The 24,210-nt window shown below is 39.7% G+C and overlaps 1 protein-coding gene across 2 annotated transcripts in view; it reads right to left on the reverse strand.

Moving 5' to 3' along the window:
* Positions 1-1,283: 1,283 nt before the first annotated feature.
* LOC134206242 (protein Skeletor, isoforms B/C) overlaps positions 1,284-24,210 on the reverse strand; it is a 169,135-nt gene continuing 146,208 nt past the window's right edge. Inside the window, exons 5-11 of one of the 2 annotated variants that reach the window (XM_062681942.1) lie at positions 5,740-6,159; positions 5,637-5,657; positions 5,202-5,565; positions 2,906-3,386; positions 2,713-2,843; positions 2,465-2,634; positions 1,284-2,404 (exon numbers count right to left, since the gene is read on the reverse strand). In XM_062681942.1, the coding sequence (XP_062537926.1) occupies positions 2,234-2,404; positions 2,465-2,634; positions 2,713-2,843; positions 2,906-3,386; positions 5,202-5,565; positions 5,637-5,657; positions 5,740-6,159 (1,758 nt within the window). In that variant the 3' untranslated portion in view covers positions 1,284-2,233. The remainder of the gene's footprint in view (positions 2,405-2,464; positions 2,635-2,712; positions 2,844-2,905; positions 3,387-5,201; positions 5,566-5,636; positions 5,658-5,739; positions 6,160-24,210) is intronic. The other variant, XM_062681947.1, reaches the window with a different exon arrangement.

The following is a 24,210-nucleotide window of genomic DNA, read 5'->3' on the forward strand; positions in this document are numbered from 1 at the left end:
AAAAATGGTTTGAGATTTCAACATATAAGATTTGGAAATTCTTCTGTAACGTTAAGATGTAATAATGTGTCGCTATGTTGATTTACAGTTGGACGGATATAGATTTTCATTTGAGTTTTCAGTGACGTTTATGTGAGTTGGGTTCGGAAAATTTGTTCGTTATGGAGAAAACAAAACAAGGCATGAAAAATAAGACTGTATGACCGACTGATCATTTCACATATAGCATTACGTAACACGACGTGGATCGCCGCATCACGTCAAGGAATAAGACACTATGGCCAGTAGTCTCGTTGATTTTTTATTTCGCCGATTATCTTTCATTGGAGGCTATTTTCCTATAATCCAACCTCAACCATAGAGAACACATATCCATGCAAACAGGCGGTTAAGTTAAGTAGTAAGAGTTGATGCTAAAGTTTAAGATTGCTAATGTCGTTCCTGTTCGCGTGACTAACATCTAGTTTACTTTGATCTGTCAGCCAAAGTAACGGTAGTACAAGTGTCAAATCGATGTTGGTGATGAAACAAAACATGTACTACAACATGATGCAAAATAAACGGCCAAGTTATAGAAACATATTGTGGCAAAATAATTTTAATGACTACTTCGCCACCAGCTTTCTACATGATGTAATCTGGTATCTGGTATACGTGGGTCTAGCGGTAAAATGCGCAACTACAAATCAAGACCACTACTGAAGATGGCTGAATTGTATTCGTTATCCGGTCTTTTCGAAATTCTCTTGACTTCCCCGAGCATTAAAATATCATCGTGTCAGAGTCTCATGATTAGACTGGCCCAGGAAACAAAAAGTTGTCTAATTTCACGGGGCACCCCCCCAGGATTGTGTCTTTGGGTGAGAAAATCAATCTCTGAAAATTTCAGCTCAATCGCTTGTTGCATAAGCTGGCGCATTTGAATTGAAGTTTTTATGGGGATTTCAGTCAAAATGTATAGGAAAATACACCTCCGTCACTCATTCGATCTGGAAATTGGTTCTGATTGCTCGATTGACCTCAGAATTGCAAAAACGGCAGTTGGTATGCTACAGAACAATTTCACAGAACATTGTATGATGATTAAATGAACTTTTATATAGGTTTTGGCTGTTGCGATTCTATCAAAAAACCCAAAAATATACAAATCAGCTCTAATAAACCAGCCGAAAATTATATAAAAGTTCATTTAATCATCATGCAATGTTCTGTGAAATTGTTCTGTAGCATACCAACTGCAGTTTTTGTAATTCTGAGGTCAATCGAGCAATCAGAACCAATTTCCAGATCAAATGAGTGACGGAGGTGTATTTTCCTATACATTTTGGCTGAAATCCCCATACAAACTTCAAATCAAATGCGCCAGCTTATGCAACAAGCGATTGAGCTGAAATTTTCAGAGATTGATTTTCTCACCCAAAGACACAATTCGGGGGGGTGCCCCGTGGAATTCGACAACATTTTTTTCTCCCCATAGTAATCTGGGCCAGTCTACTCATGATATTAAATGCAATGAAGGTAGCTTGGTCTATAAATTTTGCAATTCACTTATAATAACTGTAAAAGTGTCTTACGTACTGCGAGGTGGAAATTTGTTTTATGCTAACAAAGAAGAAGAAGAAGAAGTATTTATCATTTCTTGCGTCTGATTTGTTAATCATTAGTATGTTTTCATCCAAGATTAGGTTAGATTGAGAGTCTAATTGTTTACCTAATAGCCTATTCAGATTAGGCCATTTATTATATATAATTATTCAGTTAAATATGAGAAAGAATATTGATGTATGGAAATTTGCATCAAGTAACTCTGTATCAGGATATCTATTATCATAAATGGCATAATCTGAATAGGCTATAAGAGTATCAACCCATTTTTTAACTAATATCATCTGCATTCGAAGTATATACTAATGGGTTCCGAACAAATTTTCCTTGCCAAAATTATTTCTAACGCAGTAGTTTGCAAACAGATAAGATTTCTTCTGCAATTCTCCTGTAAAGAATTTTAGGAATAAAAAGATTGCTTTCTTCCATTATCTTTTTGTTGCTATCTCAAACCACTGAGCACCGGATGTGGATATGACCCTCGCTGGAACGTCACCGAGTGTACTAGATTTGATTCATTAGCTATATTAGTTACTTCCTACCTTTATAATCGTTGCAGGCTTCACAATCGGAACTAATGCGATTTATGTAAAAAAAACTTAAAAGCAACCAATTGAGGAAGCTACTATCAGAACAGAGGGCGCCACCGAGTCGCCAGCAAGCTAATACACACGGTTAGTCCTAGCAGGGGTATGCTGAACGAACTTACCAAGCGCACACCATGCGAACCGTTGATCTCAAGCGACATACCTTCGTTGACAACATGAATCTTCCAACCTAGGTTCCGGTGGGTATAGCACTAGAAAGATCGAATCGATTGTGAAATTACTGAAGGAAATTACGATGGTGCAAATCATACCTGATAATATACCATATCCGGGGCATCGTATGGCACGGTCCAGTTTAGGTAACCAGGTTGTGCTTCGGGATTATCACACTCCAGTTTTAAAGTTGTCATGAACTCTTCAAACGTTTCGATTTGCTCCGATTTGTCTACGGTTTTGTGTTTCCACTCACAGTATCGACCAACTGTAGTTCATAGGGGTTCATCAAAAATCATAAACATCTACCACACTATTTTCTATTTATCTAGGTCAGTTAACTTACCAGCAGTAGGATACGGATTGCGGTCCTTGTCATAGCCAACACCGGCGAAGACCGTTTCTCTCTCTTGCTGTGTTCCTGTATTCTGACCAAATCCTCCTTCGGGCGAATCGGTGATATAGAACGGATGGAATCTATAAAATAGAATGAAATTATAACTTCACACGAACTATGGAATTTACATTAGTTCGCATACTTAGCTGGTTGGGTTTCATCATCACCTCCTTCCACGATGAATGTATAAGTTTTTCCACGTTCCACGTATACCTCTGGAATGAGCATATCGTTCAGGTACCACGCGATTCCCCACGAGGGGTGACCAGTCATAGGAGTGTAGCCGCGCTTTCCTCCAGTGGGACCTATTTTTGCATTGATAACCGATTCTCGGCTGATAATTCGCTTCGTCCAAATTTTGGGTCCTTTAGGATCAATTACACTATCCAGGGCATCGGTACACGTGTGGTCATTCGTGGAAGAGAAGTTTATCTGGATGTCCTGTACCGTAACATCTCTGAAATTGTGAGCATTTACTTCGGTTTGTGAGTTCAATGGACCTATGGCCGCTACGACAGATATTTGTCGATCAGTTGGATAAGGTTGATCGCTGGCCGCTTCGTTGGTATGAAGAAGGCGACGATACTTAATTTTTGTTACACCTTGACGCCGGTCCCCAGAAACTGAAAAGTACAATCACGAATGGTTATTTGTTGGGCTACAACATTTTTTAGAAGAAAGTAGAATTGTAGATAATTTTAAATGCTCATGTGAACAACATCTGTATATGAATTGTTGGGTTCGTTGTTTGATTAAGTAAATTCAAGCCTTCTTATATGCCACATTGATCAAAATGCTCGAACGGTGGGTGCAGTTGACCTCCACAAACGTCAAATCAGTGACTAACCCGCTGGCAAGCTGGCGGCCATTACCGCGCGCAGAAAACTGGATAGCCTGATCAGCATATATGCCCCAACGAACGATGAGCTTGATAGCGTGAAGGATGAGTTCTATGGGAGCCTTGATAAGGCCTACGGAGAGTGCCCAACACACGATTTAAAGGTTGTCATCGGAGATGCAAATGCGCAGATCGGCTGCTGCTAGAGGTATAGCAATAAGCAGTACCTACTTCGCACGTAAGAATATCCGCAAACACACCTGGCAACATCCGAGTGAAGACACTTGCTCACAGATAGACCACGTGCTGGTCGACGGCCGACATTTCTCGGATGTTATAGAACATAAACATAGACTCGGATCACTATCTTGTAGTTGCTAAAATTTGGTCGCGACTTTCCAGCGTCACGAATTCACGAAACAACAGAACGATGCGTTTCAATATTCAACGCTTGTCAGTTGAAGACTGAACAGTACCACCAGAAGCTGGACGAGTGGATAGTAGATGCCGCTGGATCTGGCGACGTCAACAGATATTACCAAAATAACCACGAAACTGTGACTACAACAGCGCAGGAAGTGTTAGGCACGGCACAGCGATGCCAACGAAATGGTTGTTTGATGAGGAATGCCAGTGAGTGACGGACGATAAACATGTTGCTAGGAGTCGAATGCTAGTGGCTCGTACCCGTTCCAACAGAGAGCGGTACAGTGTAGCAAGGGCAGAAAAGAAACGAATCCACCGCATAAAAAAAGGCAACACGAAGAGAGTGTGATAGCTGAAGCGCAGGAGAACATGAATAGAAACGATATGCGGAGGTTTTACGCAACTGTCAATGGCGCGCGGCATAAGACTGCGCAAGTGCCCGCCATGTACAATGACCGAGAGGGGAATTTGCTGACAGACAAGACTATGGTGGCAGCCAGGTGGAAGGAGCATTTCGAAGATTTGTTGAACAGTGAAAATGAAGGTGTCTCAATGGACATAGTCGGCGACGGTCAAGCTGTGGAACCACCAGCGCTGGACGAGGTTAAGAAGGCTCTAATAAATAAATAAATAAAATATGTCCAATCTATAAGAAAGGGCACAGACTAGAGTGTGCCAATTACAGAGGGGTCACCCTTCTGAACTCGGCGTACAAAATCCTGTCGCGTATCCTGTTTAACAGACTGAGACCGCTTGAGGAGTCCTTCGTCGGCGAATACCAGGCAGGTTTTCGTGAGGGCCGATCAACGACGGATCAGATGTTTAGCCTGCGGATGATCCTTGATAAATTCCGGGAGTACAACTTGCAGACTCACCATCTGTTCATTGATTTCAAAGCAGCGTACGATTCAGTGAAGCGAAATACGCTGTGACAGATAATGGCCAGCGAGCTAGAGGTGGGTGGTCCGATACAAAGCGACCCGAGCAGCACAAGTCAGACAAAAATGGTTGCAGCAACTTGATTGTGACTGAAACCGGTCACATATGAGTTGCAGAAACCTATGTGGAATATGTGTGATGTTAGGGGATTTGGTGAGTGCATTGTGGCGTCAATTTGTGGATTCAGTGTTTTCTGTTTAGCTTAATAAATGACTGAAATAGTGAGAAAACTTACTTAATTCCGCATCATTTCTTCCTCCTATCCGTTCATCTGGACATGCTCCATGTTTACCGTCACATTGCGATAAGGCCGACAGATAGTAATCCTCTGCACGGAATTTTCGCTGCTTTCGATCGTAGAATGCCACCACAACGTCTGAGCCGACCATTTGTGGTTGTCCATTACGGCCGGATATGCCAAATGCCATGTACTGATCTTCATCGATCCTTCCGATCAATTCAATTTCAACATACTCTCCAACGATTTGCCACATCACGTTCAATCTACCTAGGAGTAGCTCTTTACAGTTGACAGACGGTTTAGTGGTTGACGTTGGATGTCCGTACGACGTTACTGTCGGTATGGTGGAAGATGTAGTCTACAAATGAAAGAATAAGATTTAGTTTAATGTTATATTTTACTAACTTTTCTTCAAAGTTTGAAGCTTACCGGCTTATACCACCAAGGCGGCTGCAATTGGTTAGAATGTTAGCAACTATTGTTAGACACTACAAGCCACCACAAATATCACGTTCTTGAGAATCAAACTTACCGCAATCTTAGTCTGTCCAAGGGCAGGTGGGATGTCCAGATCCTTCGGGATGTAGACATGCCCGAAATTGTGGCGATATTCAACGCACCACACCGCCAACCAATCGATGTCGTACACGGTCAGATTACCGGGCAGTTGAATCTCAATATCTTCTCCTTGGTAGCCTCGCAGTGGTTCCAGCGAGCCAACTTCATTAGGAACTTTGATACCCATAATGTTCGGTTCGGAACCATTGCCCACCCAGAAGTATGCATCTGGTCCAGCACCATCGTAGTGAAGGTTCGGGATATAGAAGGTTTTCGCGTCTAGGATACTGATGTTACTCGAGCGAAGACCGTGGGCGAGACGCTTAAATTCGGGCAGCACACGTGGCTTGGGCACGTCTAGGCCTGGTGGGATGAATACTTCGCCGAAATCAACCTGAAACAAAGTTTAAACATAAGAGGGTGATCAATGGTTACTGTCAAATACTATTATTATCTTCTGAAAATATGTTCAAAGCGTTCTATTCAGAAACCTCGCCGCTTATTACAGACACCAAGCTGCAAGGCGGCTCTCCCAGTGGAGATGTAAATACCAATTAGAAAAAAAAGATGCTTTGACAAAATGGCACATTTTAGCATTTCTATTTTTCATGCGGTTACATTGCAACTTATGCATCGCAACCGCATGAGAAAAAGAAACACCATGATAACTGCGAAAAGAGTCAAGCAACTAGATTGACGGTTTGTCCAGTTCCACTCGAGGTGAAATTGTCGAACATGGTGAGGCACTTCGTATCCACCGGTTATAGCCGATGCTGCATTTACAACATCGTCTCCTTTCTGGAGGCGAGAGTGTTGAACAGAAGCTTGGTTCTGGCGATGTTGCGCGGTCGTGAAGTGTAACAGATGTTAAAAAATAAGACAAAGAGCTAGGTGACTTTATTGTGTCGCACCATGAGTCATGGAGGTCGATGCAACTGGTTAAACGGTGTAGAAGTATCTGAACAAGATGGACATCGTTATGCGTAATGATCAGTGGAACAATGCTTTGATTGAGAAGCAGGTAATTATCCAAAACAAGCGGTTGGAAAAAGCTGACGGAGAACAACTGAAAACCGACTGAGAATAAGTTTTGTACCTCTGATCGTGTAATTACTAAGGTTTGGGAGCATGAGGTTCTGCCGCAGAATTGGATGGTATAGTGTGGCCTATCTACAGAAAAGGTCGATAGGCTGGATTGTAGCAACTACCGCACATTCAAATTGTTGAACGTCGCCTACATGGTAATCTCCCAAACTTCATGCCGTCGATTAACACCAATTATAAGAGAGTTTGTGGGGCAGTACAAGGCAGGATTCATGGGCGAACGTTCTACCACATACCAGATGTGGGCCATACGCCAGGTATTGCGAATGCAACGTACATTCCATACATCATCTATTCATCGACTAAAGCTGCATATGATATATTAGATTGATACCACCTATCCCAGCTAATGCACATACATGGTATTTTTGGATCACCTGACACGGTTGGTCAAGGGGCCGATGGATCGGGTGATGTGCGTAGTTCGAGTTTCAGGTGCATTCTCGAATCCTTTCGAAACGCATAGAAGGTTACGGCCTGGTGCTGATATTTTGTGCCTGCTATTCAACATCGCGTTACCTACCTGGTTACCTGGTTGGCTACAGTGTCGATACACCTATGCCTGGTGTATCACAGAGCTGCATAATCGTCGGTCTTGGGCGATGTTCCTCCAGTTTCCTTAACGTTTAGGGTCCTCAGATCCGATTCCACTGCGTGCAGATAGCGTGTTCGTGGCCTTCAATGAAGTTGCGGTCTATATTGAATATTGTTTCCGCTATTCTTTCTTCTGACATTCGTACTAAGTGACCAGCCCACTGAAGTCTGCCGTATTTATATGATTTACAATATTTTCTTTGTTGTATACTTGATACAGCTTGTGATTAATAAGTCTGCATCATACACCATTTTCTAGTTTCCCTCTGAGTATTGTACGCACCACTTTCCACTCGGAAACCCCGAAAGCTCTCCGGTCCGCTTATTTTAACGTACACTCATCATGTCCGTAAAGGGCCACTGGTAGAATCAGAGTTTTATACAGTGCAAATCCCATTTCTGCGGGACCTAAGGCGTTTGCTCAATTCACAGAAGGCCCTATTCGCAGTAGCAATACGTTTTTTAACTTTGCGGGAAACGTCATTGTCACATGTCTCAAGCGTTCTAAGGTAAAAAAATTCTTCAATAGCTTCAAACACATCCCCATTAAGCACTACCTCAGCACCAACACCACCCGTCAGATTGATTAATCGCACCCTCGAGTGCAATGTTAAACAATAAATCACCCTGCTTCAATCAAATACTTGATTCGGAGCCATCAAACCATGTTCGCAAAACCATGTTTAGATATTATCTGCCACAGCTTATTTATTTTCACTGAATCGTACGCAGCTTTGAAATCAATGTACAAATGGTGAGTCTGCAAGTTGTACTTCCGGAATTTATCAAACCTAGGACCCCTCAAGCGGTCTCAGCAGAAGCAGCGTTTTAGCAGAATTCACAACATAATTGTGTACGTTCAGAAGGGAGATCCCTCTGTAATTGGCACACTCTAGTCTCTGCCCTTCATCATAGATTGGGCATATGAGGCCATCAAACCAGCCGGTAGGCAGTTCTTCAACATTGCTTTAGAGGGAGTATTAGGAAGGGTAGGGATTGATACGCTTTTTATGATTTTTACGACGTCCGTTCAACTATTTAGTTTCACCGACGTCACTGATATTATGGCATGTGAGTTTGAGAAGGGGCCCTCCTTAGCCGTGCGGTAAGATGCGCGGCTACAAAGCAAGACCATGCTGAGGGAGGCTGGGTTCAATTACCGGTGGCAATTTTCGGATTGGAAATTGTCTCGACTTCCCTGGGCATAAAAGTATCATCGTGCTAGCCTCATGATATACGAATGCAAAAATGGTAACCTGGCTTAGAAACCTCGCAGTTCATAACTGTGGAAGTGCTTAATGAACACTAAGCTGCGAGGCGGCTCTGTCCCAGTGTGGGGATGTAATGCCAATAATAAGAAGAAAAAGAAGAAGTTTGAGAAGATGAAGGAAGCTTACATCAGAATGAAGGGATAAGCAACGTGGATCGGACTAGTTATCAACACGTTGAAGACGGTAGTACACGATAGGAAGAGGGTCAAGAGTGGACAACGTTACCCATCCAACACGAGTTAGTCTCAGTGGTGACGAAATAGAAGTGGTGAATAATTCGTGTACTTGGGCTCACTGGTGACCTCCGATAACTATACCAGCAGAGACATTTGGAGACGGATCGTGGCAGGAAATCGTATGTACTGTGGACTCCACAAAACTCTTCGATCGAATAAAGTTCGCCACCGTATCAAACTGATTATCTATTGTTTATGGCTTATTTTATTGTTTGATTTAAAATTCTGACAAATCATCAACAAAACACTCATTAGACCGGTAGTTCTCTACGCGTGTGTTCGAAACAAAAGTGCTGCGTAGCATCTACGGTGGGGTGCAGGTGGCGGACGGTACGTGGAAAAGGCGAAAGTACCACGAGTTGCATCAGCTGTTGGGAGAACTAGTCATTGTTCGTACCGGCCTTAGGATGAATAAATAAATAGTATTTGTTTGCATGTTGAAGTGTTTATCGGCTATACAGTCTGATGACCAGCTAAAATGTTTTATTAATTCTGATTCGACGTTTCAGTACCTTTATTGGTCTTTTTTCAACGGATTAAAATTGCCCATTGAAAAAGGACCAAAAGTCGGATCAGAATTATTATAGCGTTTTAACTGATCATCAGACTGCATATCCGATAGACCCTTCACCGAGTTAATTAAATCGATAACCACCTTCATGCTTTGTTTGCATGTTTACTGGAAAGGCACGTTTCAGTTGGAAATAATTATTAAGCCACTCCATTTGTATGAAGCTTGGTGTGAAGTGTAACTGTCGATTACTCAGCGGGTACATTCCTGAAACTCCCTGACTACAATCCACTTCAGCATGCTGTAACAGAAGTTTCGTGCGACAAGGAATAACTGCAAGAACGTACAGAAAAAAATCACATTTTTTTCCGTGGCTACATTTATTCGGACTTTTCCGACATTATTCCACACTGTTCCACTTCTTTAGTCTACGGCCCTACGCTAACGGGGTCCTATTCTTCGTTTATTTGCCGCCAAAAAGCGGCTGACTATGCTCCATGCTACGGCTTGATATGACGATGTAAGGGCGTCCTATGCAGACTCGTACGTGATCCTGCAGCATCTTCGAGTACTGTCACAAATGAATAAGGAGAGGGGGAGTGGTTAACACCAACTAGATTTAGCATTCCCAAACGGCAGGGCACTGTGCAGTTCCAGATTTCACTATCTCGCTTGGTAGGACTCAAAGACGAACCTCTACTTTTCGTCATCACCGTGTTACTCTATTTTCTTCCGTTGATACCTACTTGTCGTGTAAAACTTCCCTTTTTCATGATAACTGTCACTGCCTTACTACCACTGTGGAGCTGGTGGCGAGCTCTTATGATGGTGGGCTTTTCAGGTGAAGTTGGTTACGTACAGCATAGTGCATGGTGAACAAAACACCAAAAAACGGAGAAAACTGGACTATATATGCAGAAACTACTTGCTTTTTTTAAAATTTTACCGATGTTTAATTCACAAAATATAAGAAAAAACTTGTAAAAGGTGATGACTTTATAGTTATTTCCAACTGAAACGTATCTTTTCGGTAAAAATGCATACAAATTACAATCATTAATTGTAAATTTAGGTGACTTCAGGCTGGGAGGAAAAACATGTAGGTATTTAATATTCTAATCGCCAGAAATAGATATTTTGACCATGTCGTATGAAAATCAAGGCTGGCGTTATAATTATTTCATGGAGATATATAATGATATTCTCGCTGGGTACCTAGTTATTAATTTATTCCCATTTAGCCGGGGTATGATATCAGTTTTATTAAAAGAGGAATGCTTCATTTTTTATTCAGTCGGATGTATGAATCTCGGCATATTTCTGGTGAGATTCGATATGATTATTAGATTTAGTATCAATAAATTTCAATAAAGAAACGGAAATGATTGGCGTATCGAAAAAAAAACTACCACATTTACGATTAAAAAGGATAACGGGCAGAAAAAAAGCCTTATTCTGATTCACTGAACCTTTGAGTGCAGAGAACAAGACCGTCAGTAGAAATCCTTTTCGCTACAGAAAGACCGGTTGCACTGAATGTGACCGTGGTCATTGTAGAGAAAGTTTTCTTTTATATTTACGCCTCATAATTAGTCTCAAAAGTTCGTCCTGCTGATTTCGCAACAGTGCTTGCGGTCGTAGGTAGTTGGAGCCATGTATAACCACCCCACGCTACTCCTATGTAGTGCTTTTCATGCCGCAACAGTTTTCCATCAGAAATGACTGTGGCTGGAAAAAAGTGTTTTTATCATTGTTTTGTAGTGGAATTATTGTTATTTGCCACGTGCAAATAAAAAATCACAGTATTTAAGAATTAAAAAAAAACTGTTATTTGCCACATTTGATTATTTTGTCTGAGTACCGTGCTTAATACGGACAATATGATTTACTCCATATGAGCCTATTTGGCCAAATCTCAATTGCATTGTGTAACATCCTTATTGTACTCTACGCAGTATAAAGTAATCCTGATTCTGGAGATTTTTAAGCCCATCGTTCTTAAAATTTTTCATTCCACTACCTTACTTAGAGAACATACTTTTGGACCACTCAACTAGTTAGTTGAGCAAAATGAAATTTTGTTAATAGTACTCAAATGTTTGTTTTCTATTACTTGCATAGTTATAATGAACATTATTCGATGAAAAGTTAACTGTTTTATCACTCAAACAAGAACTGTGCAACTTAGTAAGGATAACCTGGCTTAAGGATGACCTAAGTAAATCTATACGCTCCCAGCACGCTGCCAGCGCGCAACTGGTAGTGAGACTGGTTTTTTTTACGAATACTTTCTGTACTTTTAGCTGGTAAAACTTTCATCAACATGTTACTTAGACACTTTGAATAATAATCAAGCAGTGAACGGTGCACTTAAGAAATGTATTTTCTACAACTGTAAGATCTATACTAAACAGAAGTTTTTCGAGTTGGAGCAACGAATTGGGATTAATTCATTATAATGAGCTTGCTGACGTTTTATTATCTTTCTTTTTCAAGCGCATTGACGGTATAGGATTTGTTTGCATCGGGAAGCGTTTCCCGATGAAAACAAATTCTATCCTCCCTATGGACTTGACAGAGAAAGATTATTAGACGTCAACAAGCTCTGTTTAGTCCTCGGTATTAACAGCAGTCCCTCTTTAGCCTAGCGGTAAGATGCGCGGCTATAAAGCAAGACCATGCTGAGGGTGGGTTCGATTCCCGATGCCGGCCAAGGCTATGTTCGGTTTGGAAATTGTCTCGACTTCCCTGGGCATTAAAGTATCATCGTGTTAGCCTCATGATATACGAATGCAAAAATAGTAACTTGGCTTAGAAACCTCGCGGCTAATAACTGTGGAAATGCTGAATGAACACTAAGCAGCGAGGCGACAATGTCCCAGTGGGGGATGTAATGCCAATAAGAAGAAGAAGAATCAACAGCAGTCCTCGTCCTCGCAGCAGTAGTCCTTGTTACCAACAGCAAATTTAAATACGTACTAACTCTTCATGAAATGCTAACAATAGGGTTTCTTACTCCATTCCCGGCCTATCATGCGTACGACTACATTATTTAATTGATATTTATGACAAGAAGCAACTTTTCCTGAATTTTGTGGGCCGTGTGATACTGCAATGGGGTTCACCTCTGCTTAAAAACAGCTATTCTTGCTAAATGCCGTTTGAAAAAGCTTTTATTTGATTTAAATAAACATGGTGCAACCCTCATTTAAGTCACAGCGATGGCTTTTCCGGCATACCCCAAATCTCTTCGGCATACGCAATATTTTACTCAATCTCTCAACATCTTACTCTCATTCTCTCTCTCTCGGGACGGTAGAAACGGTAGACAACGTGATTCCAGGTGGTATTATTCATAATCGAAAAATCCCGGGATTTACGAAAATTCGGGATTTCTCGATTCCCGGGATATGATTTTTGAAATCCCGAAATTCCTGAGATACCCGGGACAAAAAATCTTATTTTAGTTCAGGCTTACTAATAGTGTTTATGCTCACAATTTTCATTTGCATTGAATGCCCAACGACAAAGGAAACTCCCTCACAAAGAAAATACAAGACTAGAGTTTTCTTTACCCTATGGTGGTCTACTGACTGATACTTCTGCCATCAACTGCAGCTCTCTTATATTTAAACAACAAGTATCTGCAATATATCGCTAGCTAACAATATTCCTTGATCTTGATATTACAAAATAGCAGATGTATCTAACTGGCGCATGATTCCTATTTATCTTCGGTCTACAATGAGTCGCACACTATCCGATACATATATTTTAAATATTTGCTAAATTTACATTAATTTTAACGCACATATTTGGAGCATAAAAAAAGCCGCAAAAATTACCGTTTTAATTTTAAACCTAATTGATTTAATTCATTGATTGATCTGAAAATAGCTTAATACTTCAAATGAAGTTTTTATTCGCATTTCTATTTTATTTTATTTTCCGATTCTATTTTACACGTAATTTAATTTTCATTACATAGTGTGCACGCCTCGTTAATCTCCTCGGCCCTCCTAACACCGAGCTAGTCATCCTGAGCTCTTCGTCCCCTATTTTTATGTTTTGGTCCGAGATCCTTCAAGACTTCTGCTGACCAGCTACTGAATGTTTTGGATTAAAACTCTTCTTAGACTTTTGCTGACCTGCCCCGATGAATTCGGTACGACGCTAGCCATGATTAACGCAGTCAATTTATGATCCCACGACGCCACACGACTTATACAACCGATTCATGGATCCCGGAGGTGACAATGGGTCACTGTTTTAAATACATAGAACGCTTGTAGAATAGATTTAATATATCTTCCGTGTCTGGTGCCTGACACTACCTAGTATTGCTACAGAAAATACGCTGCTTGAATGAAAACTTAGAAATGGTCTAAATCCAATTACATAATACAAACAATCAAGCCTACTTTGACGGACAGCGAACGCGTCTTTTCGAACTCGGCGAACATTTGGTCGGGGTTCAGCCAAACCGCACAAAGCGGCTTTTTGACTGACTTGTGATATTTTGCTCGCAAAAAGAAAACGGAAAGTATTTTATGTCAAATCATGCGTACATTTGTTGTAGGCTATTCTCATTTATGGTGTTGAACGATGTCCAATGCAATTTGTGATTAATTGAATTTGTTAAACGAAAACTTTGGCGAAAAAATTGGAAATTTTTCATTGGCGCTTGGTGTGATTTGGCAGAACCCTAGTTTCCAATACAAACGCAAATACTATTTGTTTTTGAAGTCAAACCAAGGATCGATTTAAATTGAAATTGAATTTAGTTTCAATTTGAATTCTGTAAGAAAGGCCAGATGCTTTCTAAAATATGAACTTTACCCCTAAACTTAAAAAAAACTTTTTCAAAACAAAAAAATAAGGTTTTTAAAAATATCGAAAATTCCCGGGATTTCCCGAGATATATAAGAGTTTTCTTCCCGAATCCCGAGACAGCAAAAATGGCCGGGAAATGGAAACTCTACTTCCAAACAGTATAAATTATTAGTTTTCTGTGAAGTGAGCCGGGAATCGGGTCCATAGGCCCAAGTAGTGATAGTACCCTAGTTGTGAGAAGAACACACGGAAATTATTGTTCCTGAACCATTTCTTTAACTACATATAGTTTGTAGATAGAGCGAAATCCTTTACTGATGATATTCTAGAAGCAAGACAAACATGTGACTAGATCTCCGATGCATGGCCAAATAACAGTATTACAGTCAGACAATTATTTTAAGCTCTTTTTAGTAGAATGTATTCAACCGTCTAAGACGAGTTTAGTACTCTCCATTTAATTCCACTACGTTTTGTTATCTTTGCAGATACGTATTTCGACCACAACTGTGTGGTCGTCTTCAGTGTCTCGTTCTTGATTCGACGTCGAAGTCGAAGTCGAGTCAAGTACGAGACACTGAAGACGACCACACAGTTGTGGTCGAAATAAATATCTGCAAAGATAACAAAACGTACTGGAATTAAATGTAGAGTACTAAACCCGTCTTAGACGGTTGAGTATTACTGTTCTGTTCTCTTAAGAAAGGATTGATGTCCTATTGATAAGAAGCGCGGGCGCCTTTAATGGGATTGCTCTCTGTGAAGGTTCTAAATAGCGGGGCCTTGTTTTGAGAAAACAAAATAAGAACGGTATCGATACTTAAGATACTTCAGATACTTCATTGCCTCTTCTCAACAGTGGGGAGTAATTTGACTTAAACTTATACACTAAGGGTACGGGTGTTTAAATGGCCAGATCAATTCAATTAGATGTGCAATGTCAAAACTGGCTGTTTCCTCCACCAACATAAAACCGATAATGAGGAATTAGTCTTTCTTTCAAAAATTCACGATAATATTGGGAAGAAGTTTTATTTTTATATTCACGTATTATCACTATATACCGTATTTTACAAAACTCGTGACATGAATCGTTCGCACGGCTATAAATGGATGACAAATCTTATGGCGGTTTTCTGCTTCACGATGTTATTTTACACAGTTTCTAGATGCACCACTATATGATTTGTTCCTGTTAGATGCATCGACATATTTGCTCCTTTCCATGAAATCGGTGGCCATCGTTGGTAAAATAGGTATCTGAAATCAAAGGCTTTACCCGGTCATGGACAAGCATACTTGAATGCTATTATACCATAGCTAGCAGCACAATTTTATTGGGGTCCTTTGTATAATGAAAATACAGAACCTTGTTGTTTATTTTCCCCATATACCCAATTTCAGAGCCAAGATCTTCGTTTAGAAAAGAATGCGTAGTCTTCACGTAGTTTCACTCGGCCAAAGTACCTAGGTACTTACGGAATAATTTAAAACGTTCAAAACATACCACTGCAAAATCCTTCTCACTCAATTATCCAACAATAGGTTGCGTAACGCTGGTCGCTTGTCTCCTACTTTTGGGACTGTGAATAGCGGGTGAGAAATGGGGTGGAAACTCAATGAATGTCAGCTGCATTCATTATTGTGGTTTCTAGGATATTGACTGTTATCATCATCGCTGGCGAAGCGTGGGAGCAATGTCAACTATTTTTGTTTGATTGTGTGTTCAAGTGGGGAGATGTCATCAGCAGATTGCTTTCTTGGAATTTATCGCGACTGTTCGATGCTCTCATTATGATGCACGGTTAGGGCATTGAATAAATCTTTAGATGTTTTAAACGTAAAGCTCAAATCATATTCTTAATAAAAAAGTGCTACAACGTTCTCATTTTCACTCAAATGTTTTCCATTTATCAAGTGATCGTTGGCGGAGGGTTTGCGCAAGATTCTTCAAAACCATCCAAAAAGCAATCATTTTCTAGTGTTCTCGATGTTTGTACAAGGAAAGTATATTATTTGGCATAATTGTCGCATGGGACATCAGAGAGCCTAATCTTTCATGGCATGGCATTAATTCCCGATTCAGTAGAAAGAATCTTTTGGGTAAGACATTCTTCCGACTTCTCTGGACAAAAGTTTCAGTGTGCTTGTCAAACAAAATATAAAAATTCATACATTGATTGGCATCGAACGCTCTTAACAACTGTGAAAGTGCATCTTAAATGCTATTTGGAGAATAATCATCGTTAAATTTTATGCCAAAAAGCAATAAAGCTTACGAATACATTGCCGCCTTGCAGCTTAGTGTTCATTAAGCACTTCCACAGTTGAGGCATTCCACGGGGCATGTCAGTCGATCCTGAGCGACCATTTCGAAAATATTTGAAACTCTGCACAGTTTTTCAATTTCATCTAAATCGTCATTTTTCGATATCAAATCTTCATATTGAGTCACGACTAACTTTTCAAAAGGGTGTATGTGAAAATGGTTCAAAAATATTTAAAAAGCTGCACAGCAAAAACGGAATGTTCGATTGTTATGATTTTTTCAGCAAAGTTAGACAACTAAATGGTGATTCTTAAGAAAATGTGCACAGTAAAAAAAAAAATTTTTTGCCTTTAAAAATATCATTTTTGTCACAAAAACTCAAATATCTCAAAACCCTATCTTTTTTCGAACGTAATTTTTTTTAGGGAAAACGGTCCATTATATTAGCTATCTACCATAAAAATTTGGTGATGGTAAACTAATAAACAAAAAAGTTATGACATTTCAAACATTTCACAATTTTCACATTTAGTAAAAAAAATTTTTTTTCTGTGTAAGTTATTTCGAGAATTGCAGTTTGATGCAGATTTTATTGTTAAGGGATGTGATTTAAACAAGTTGTTTTCATGATATTTTGATTTAATTATTCATAGCATCTATAAGAAACTTAGACACGATCCAGTGTTGTGATCAAAAGTATTGATAGTGTCATAATTTTCATTGCACGTGACTGGCGAAAAATTCTTTTAATAGTGTTGAAACCTGTTGATAATAACGTTGATAGAAACATATCAGAAATGTTATTTTTAAGACAAAAGCTGCAAAATCAAAGATTTATATACACGTGTACGTCTATAGTTTACCTGCAAAAAATATACCTCTTAGAGAATAGACTTTATGATCGGGAGGAAACGGGTATCTTCAACAAAAACAAATGCATGATAGGTACATACCATGACAATGCTCACGAAAAAGCAAAAAATTACTACTACTAAGGTTGTTAAAGGTCTTATAGTAACTTTTTTCTTCAGTCAAGCAAATGACACCAAACTAGTCAGTAAAAACTTAAAAGTGATTTTGTTTATTGGAATATTACGAACAACATGAGTAGCCGCTTTCTCAACTGTTGTAGGCCGTTTGATGGAAAAAAGTGTTCAAAAGAGTTACGAAATCTCACCGAAAGCACCATAGATAAACTGAAAGCGACTGGTTATGCTCCAATGTCCACATTGAATACAAATTTACGCATTTGCACGTCCTGCCGTCTAAACGTTGACAAAAGAGCAATCTGTATATCATCGGTTGAGCAGAGCGCAGGAAGTTCGAAAACGACAGCAACTGAGGAATTGCCAGATGTATCGACAACAACTGAGGAATTACCAGAAGTATTAAGTGCTGAGAGCCTTGCCACCGTACCATCAGCGAAATCTGTTTCAACAAATCAGTCGGAAGATGAGTGTATCCAAAAGGTCAACATCGAACGCTTTAACGAGGGCATAGCTGGGATAAAAGTGACCTGATTAAATGGAGTAAGATGGACTACGTTTATTACCCGGAGAAAAATACCGTGAAATAAACGAAGCTGTACGAAGAAACCTCTTCAAATTAGGACCTGATGATGTGGAAAATACAGACTACGATGAGGTAATTATAAATATGAAGGAAAGGTTCTCGAATGCAGCCACGACAAGGAAAGAAAAATTATTGATTTTGTCGATGCTGCCAAGTTCGTGGTCTATTCAGGATGCCATTGATGAGTTCAAAACCAATAGAAATACAGTAAAAGAGGCAAAACAATTGAAGAATAACTGTCTTTCAACCAAAAATACTAGGTCTAGTACTGCATTAACAGATGAGACAAAAGAAATAGTAGTTCAATATTTTGAAGATGATGAAGTAAGTCGAGCTATGCCTGGTCAAAAAGATTATGTATCAGTAAAAAAAGATGGAAAGCGTCAAGCAATCCAAAAACGATTAATGATGACGACTTTGAAAGAAGCGTACACACGCTTCAAGGAAATTCACGATAATATTAAAATAGGTTTTTCCTCATTTGCAAGCCTTCGGCCAAGGCAATGTAAGCTTCTTTCCAATTCAGGAACACATAATGTGTGTGTGTGCACAACCCATGAGAATATTAATCTTATTTTACATAGTTTGAAAAGAATCAATTTAACAAAGGATATTAGTCTGGTAGTCTTTTGTGTGAAAATACAACATCAAATTGCTATCTACGATCTTGTTCGGATTGTCCAGATTCTTCATCATTGGAAAATACTTTATTCGCTGAGTTTGAAGAAAAATATATTTATCAGTTATCATTTGAGCAATGGGTGACCACGGATAGGTGTGACATAGAAACTATTGTAAAACCTGTAGATGAGTTTGTGTCATATTTTTGCTTGAAATTAGAAAGTTTAATCCCTCACGGTTTCATTAAAACAGAACAATCCAGCTTTTTAAAAAATACGAAAAATACATTACAAAATGGTGAATTTTTAGTCATTTGTGATTTTTCTGAAAATTACAGCTTTGTATTGCAAGATGAAGTGCAGTCCCATCACTGGAACGTACAACAAGCTACAATTCATCCATTCGTTATTTATTTTAATGGAAGTACGCAAATTGAACACTTAAGTTTTATTATAATTTCCGAAGATTTAAGACACGATTCAGTATCCGTAAACTTGTTCATTGCAAAAATGATTAACTTTTTACGCGTTGATAAGCATAAAGAAGTCAAAAAGATATATTTCATGTCTGATGGAGCAGCGTCGCAGTACAAAAATCGTAAGAATTTTTCGAGCCTATGTCAATTTAAATCAATGTACGGAATTGATGCAGAATGGCATTTTTTGCTACATCACATGGCAAAGGTCCTTGTGATGCTATTGGAGGAACAATAAAGCGCATGGCCACAAGAGCAAGTTTAGCCAAAGAACGTGAGCATCCAATTAAAACTGCGAAAGAACTTTTTGATTGGGCAAATCGTAGAAAAGAAAAAGATTTAACCAAATTATCATTTTGTTTTACTACTACTGAAGAGTACGAAATAAAGGCTTCAGAGCTCAGCGAGCAATTTAATAACGCGAAAACGATCCAAGGAACCCAAAAATTTCACTGTTTCATTCCATTGTCGGAAAATAAAATTAAAGCAAAACTATACTCAAACTGTGCTGATAATAATTCAAGTGTTCGATATTTTAAAAAATTTGAATAAAAATAAATAAAAAATAAGTATTAATAAACTGTTTTCATGATATCATAACCCATACCAAAATTCAAACCCAAAACTCTTAGAGTTTCTATAACAACATTGTGTAACTGCCACATTTAATTTAATACTTAGGATAATATTAATTCATTTTTATTTATTTATACATATAATATTTATACATATAATATACATAATATCGATGAATACATACATATGGAATATCATACAAACAACTTGTTTAACTCACGCAAGGCCCTTAACAATAAAATCAGCATCAAACTGCGATTCTTGAAAAAAAAAATACACGGAAATTTTTTTTTTTTACTATATGTGAAAATTGTGAAATGTTTGAAATGTCATAACTTTTTTGTTTATTAGTTTACCATCACCAAATGGACCGTTTTCCCTAAAAAAATTACGTTCGAAAAAAGATAGGGTTTTGAGATATTTGAGTTTTTGTGACAAAAATGATATTTTTAAAGGCAAAAATTTTTTTTTTTTACTGTGCACATTTTCTTAAGAATCACCATTTAGTTGTCTAACTTTGCTGAAAAAATCATAACAATCGAACATTCCGTTTTTGCTGTGCAGCTTTTAAATATTTTTGAACCATTTTCACATACACCCTTTTGAAAAGTTAGTCGTGACTCAATATGAAGATTTGATATCGAAAATGACGATTTAGATGAAATTGAAAAACTGTGCAAAGTTTCAACTCAATAGAAAATCATGAATTAAAAATTTTCTTAAATTTTGATGTTGTTGTTGGAATCGCTCAGTTATTATATAACTGCGAGGTTTCTAAGCCAAGTTACCATTTTTGCATTTGTATATCATAAATGATACGATTATGCCCAGAGAAGTCGAGGCAATTTCCAACCCGAAAATTCCCCAGACGGGACCAAAATCTTTCAAATCTTGAGTACCCGACCAGTAGATGGTAACATATTTATATTAAAACTTCTCATTCTGTTACAGCATTTTTTCATATCAGAAGTTGTTATAAAACATGCACCATAAGCAGCTACAATAACAAAAATTGTAAATTTCTTCTAGTTGTACTAAAAACGTTACATAATATGAATACATTGAACAACAATGTAACTCTATGTGTTGCATGAAAAGCGTCGACAGTAACTAAAATTATTACAAAACAGCACATAAATGCGCCCAGACGACTGACGCCGCTAACCGCATGGCCGTGGAGTTCACAATTCATTTTATTTGATCTTTTTGTGTTTTACAATTCGTTTACATTTTAAGTGTTTGGCCATCAAGGCCATTCATCTTTAATATTCCTGAGTTGCATTTTGCTTATTGTTTTGTCTAGAATGTTCTACAATAAAAGTTGGCACAGTTGATCGACCACGCCGAAAACCAAACTGTTCCTCGAGCATGATATTGTTTTCATCGGTGAAAACCGTCAATGAATTGCCTTTTAAAAAAGTTTGGATAACGCTGAGAGGAGGTTAATGTGACGATAGCTTTTAGGTTTGGAAGGTTCTTTCCCAGGCATCCGGATGGAGATCACTTTTGCTGACTTCCAGGACGATGTACCTAAGCCGAAGGCACTGGTTGAAAATCAACACGAGGTGATCGAAAAACTGGACACTCAAATGCTTCAGATCCAAGTTGAAGATGCTGTCGAAACCTGGGGCCTTCATATTTTTGGATGATTTTAAATATATAGGCCGACAATTCGCCAGCTGTGATCTCCAACTCAGATGGAGGTTCTTTGCATGCTCACTGACAGCAGCATCATGTGGACCTACGATGTTTTGTCCAAGGTTATGAGAGCTGACGAAATGCCGACATATCACAGCAGCCTTCTCTGCGGGAGTTATCTAGCGATCCGAAGAGCCGTTGTTGTCTAGCGGGATCAAGGGTGTAATGGGCCGAGGCTTGGTTTTAAATTTTTTTGTCAACTTCCAAAACTGCCGTTCTACACATAATTGTCCCATGTTACCTTTGATGAAAAAAATCAAACTCGAGTCAATTTGTCCCACTAATTTCAGAATCGATTGGATCTTGAAATTTAACAAATATTTTTGGGATGTTATGAGCGTAGACAACACTATTCCAGGACATAAAACGAATCACTACTTATTTAAACGGTTTTCAGTCTCAATTATCATCAAACAACAACTTCATTTTTTCAGTGGGACAAATTGACTCGAGTTTGAGATTTTTCATCAAAGATAACATGGGACAATTATGCGTAGAACGGCAGAAAACAGCTTAGCACAATTTGGGAGAGCGCGGATCTTATTGAAAAAATCATTATTTCTAAGGTCCACCATTCTGGCTTGTACTGTCTGTGAACCACATTGCGAAGATGAATGAGATCTTTGGTGAGGGTGACGATGGTTAGGGTGTTGCTTACCCGACGAGCCGTTGGGGCATGCTGCTCTCTGGGCACCGAGATTGCCTCTTCGATGGCCCACAGCTGGCGATCAATACTTTCCGGCGTTTCCGGACGCACATCGTAATCGATGGTGTTGTCAACGCACTGCTGGAACTGCTGCCAGTTCACTCGATGGTAGTTCCTTCTGAAGAGTTGATGTCGGTTGATCAATAGATAGTGGTCCGAGCTGAGCTCCTGATAGGCGACCGGCTGCGATATGTGATTGTCCATGTTCGTGATGAACAGATCGAGCGTCGAATGAACCTCGGATCTACTCAGGCGGGTGGGTGAATCCGGGCTCAGGCTGGTGTAATGGCCTTCTTTCAGATCGTTACTCCAGATCATGCCGTTGGGTGGGTCATCCTCAGCCAGAAGGGGCTCGTTGTTCTGATGACGAATCCGGGGGAGGAAGCGGGGCCAACTGGCTGGGAGTCGATGGTAGTGGGGTATCAAGTGCCGCGGATGGTACCGATGCAGCAGCATCAACCAGTCGTTTTTGTGGTTGCAGCGGCGGAAGGTTCGGGAAATTCCTCTCGTTCAGCCCGGGGGTGGAACTGCTCGTCGCATAGGCTGGTTTTTTGTGGACGCACAAAAACTCGGCGCGCTTGGGACAGTCCTTCGATGGGGCACGATGTTTTGTCTCGCAGTTGGTACATTTGAGGTCCGGTTGAGGGAAGTGGATCCATGCTTGAAATGGACGAGGTATAATTGGTACCTGCGACTTTTATCTTGGCGCGCGATTTTGCGAACAACTACTGGTTGCAGACCGCAACGCTTCTTCTTCATATCGTCGAGACCGCATAGTACTACCTTGAGTGGTTTGGTACCGGGGAAGTCATGGATGTAGTACTCCCACTCCTTCTTCTTGATGTACTGCACCACGAAATCGAATTAGGCCTTGTTGGCGGCCATAAGTTTCACTCCCTCTGAGTACAGCCGGAAAGTACCAATGATGTACTTATTCGAGATCATGTCTCGAACAGCTGGCAACAGGTTCTTCGTGACTACTTTTACGAAGATTGGGAGGCATCTTTCCTTACGGTCGGGAAGTTCTTCGCCAGCGGGTCATCGGCAATACCATGCTTTAGGCCATGGTAGGCGTTATTTGATAGCCGCTTCTTTGCTTTCCGCACCCTCATCGTCAATCGCGGTGCGCTTCGATGCGCTGTTCGCGACCGAGGTGGTCGCCGTACCACCCATACCACCAGGGCCGGAAACTGCATCCGACAATGTTCGCTACACTACAATACGTCGAAATCGAATAATAAATTTGCGAGAGCACGCGCGAAAAACGTGTCCGATCACGTCGCTCAACCAAACTGGTCCTTTAGCTGAGTCCATGACGTTAGACAAATGTACGTTAGGCATAGGCAAATAATTTTCACAGCATTACTATCACCTGCTTGTTATGGAACAATCAAAAACGCATGTCAAAGATTTTTGAAGCCGGTACTTGTATTTGTATTTAAAACAATTCATCCGAAATTTGTTTTAATGTACAAACACATATTTGGATACATTCTACTTCTGATCAGGTTTGCAAAAGACACCGAGTTTATTATTTAAACTCGTAGAGTTCTTCCACGGCTGTGAATGAACAAATACATGCTGCAATCGGATTGTTACGTTATTCCCACATACTAGTGAAATCGTGGCTGCAGCAATGTTGAATTCCGCAGGGTTGAAAATCGTGGGAAACAGCTGGCTGGACTCAACAGCGGACATTGCTGTAGAGTCATTCAAATGCACATTGAAAGGAATCACTGTACTTTTCCTTTTAGAGTTAACGAAGCGCCAAAATCCGTGAGGATTCGAGGTATGGTAAACGAAAATGTGTACCGGCCATACTTTTTTAGTACCGAGCTAAAAAAAGGTTTTACATTTCTGAAATGATTTCAACAAATACAAATAATAAATTCACGTACGTTAGGCACAATGGACGTTAGGCATAATTCTGCCTTTTTTATATCATGGGCTGCTCTTTGGGACATTTTATGCCTAACTTT

Source organism: Armigeres subalbatus, chromosome 1, assembly GCF_024139115.2.
Source record: "Armigeres subalbatus isolate Guangzhou_Male chromosome 1, GZ_Asu_2, whole genome shotgun sequence".
NCBI lineage: Eukaryota > Metazoa > Arthropoda > Insecta > Diptera > Culicidae > Armigeres > Armigeres subalbatus.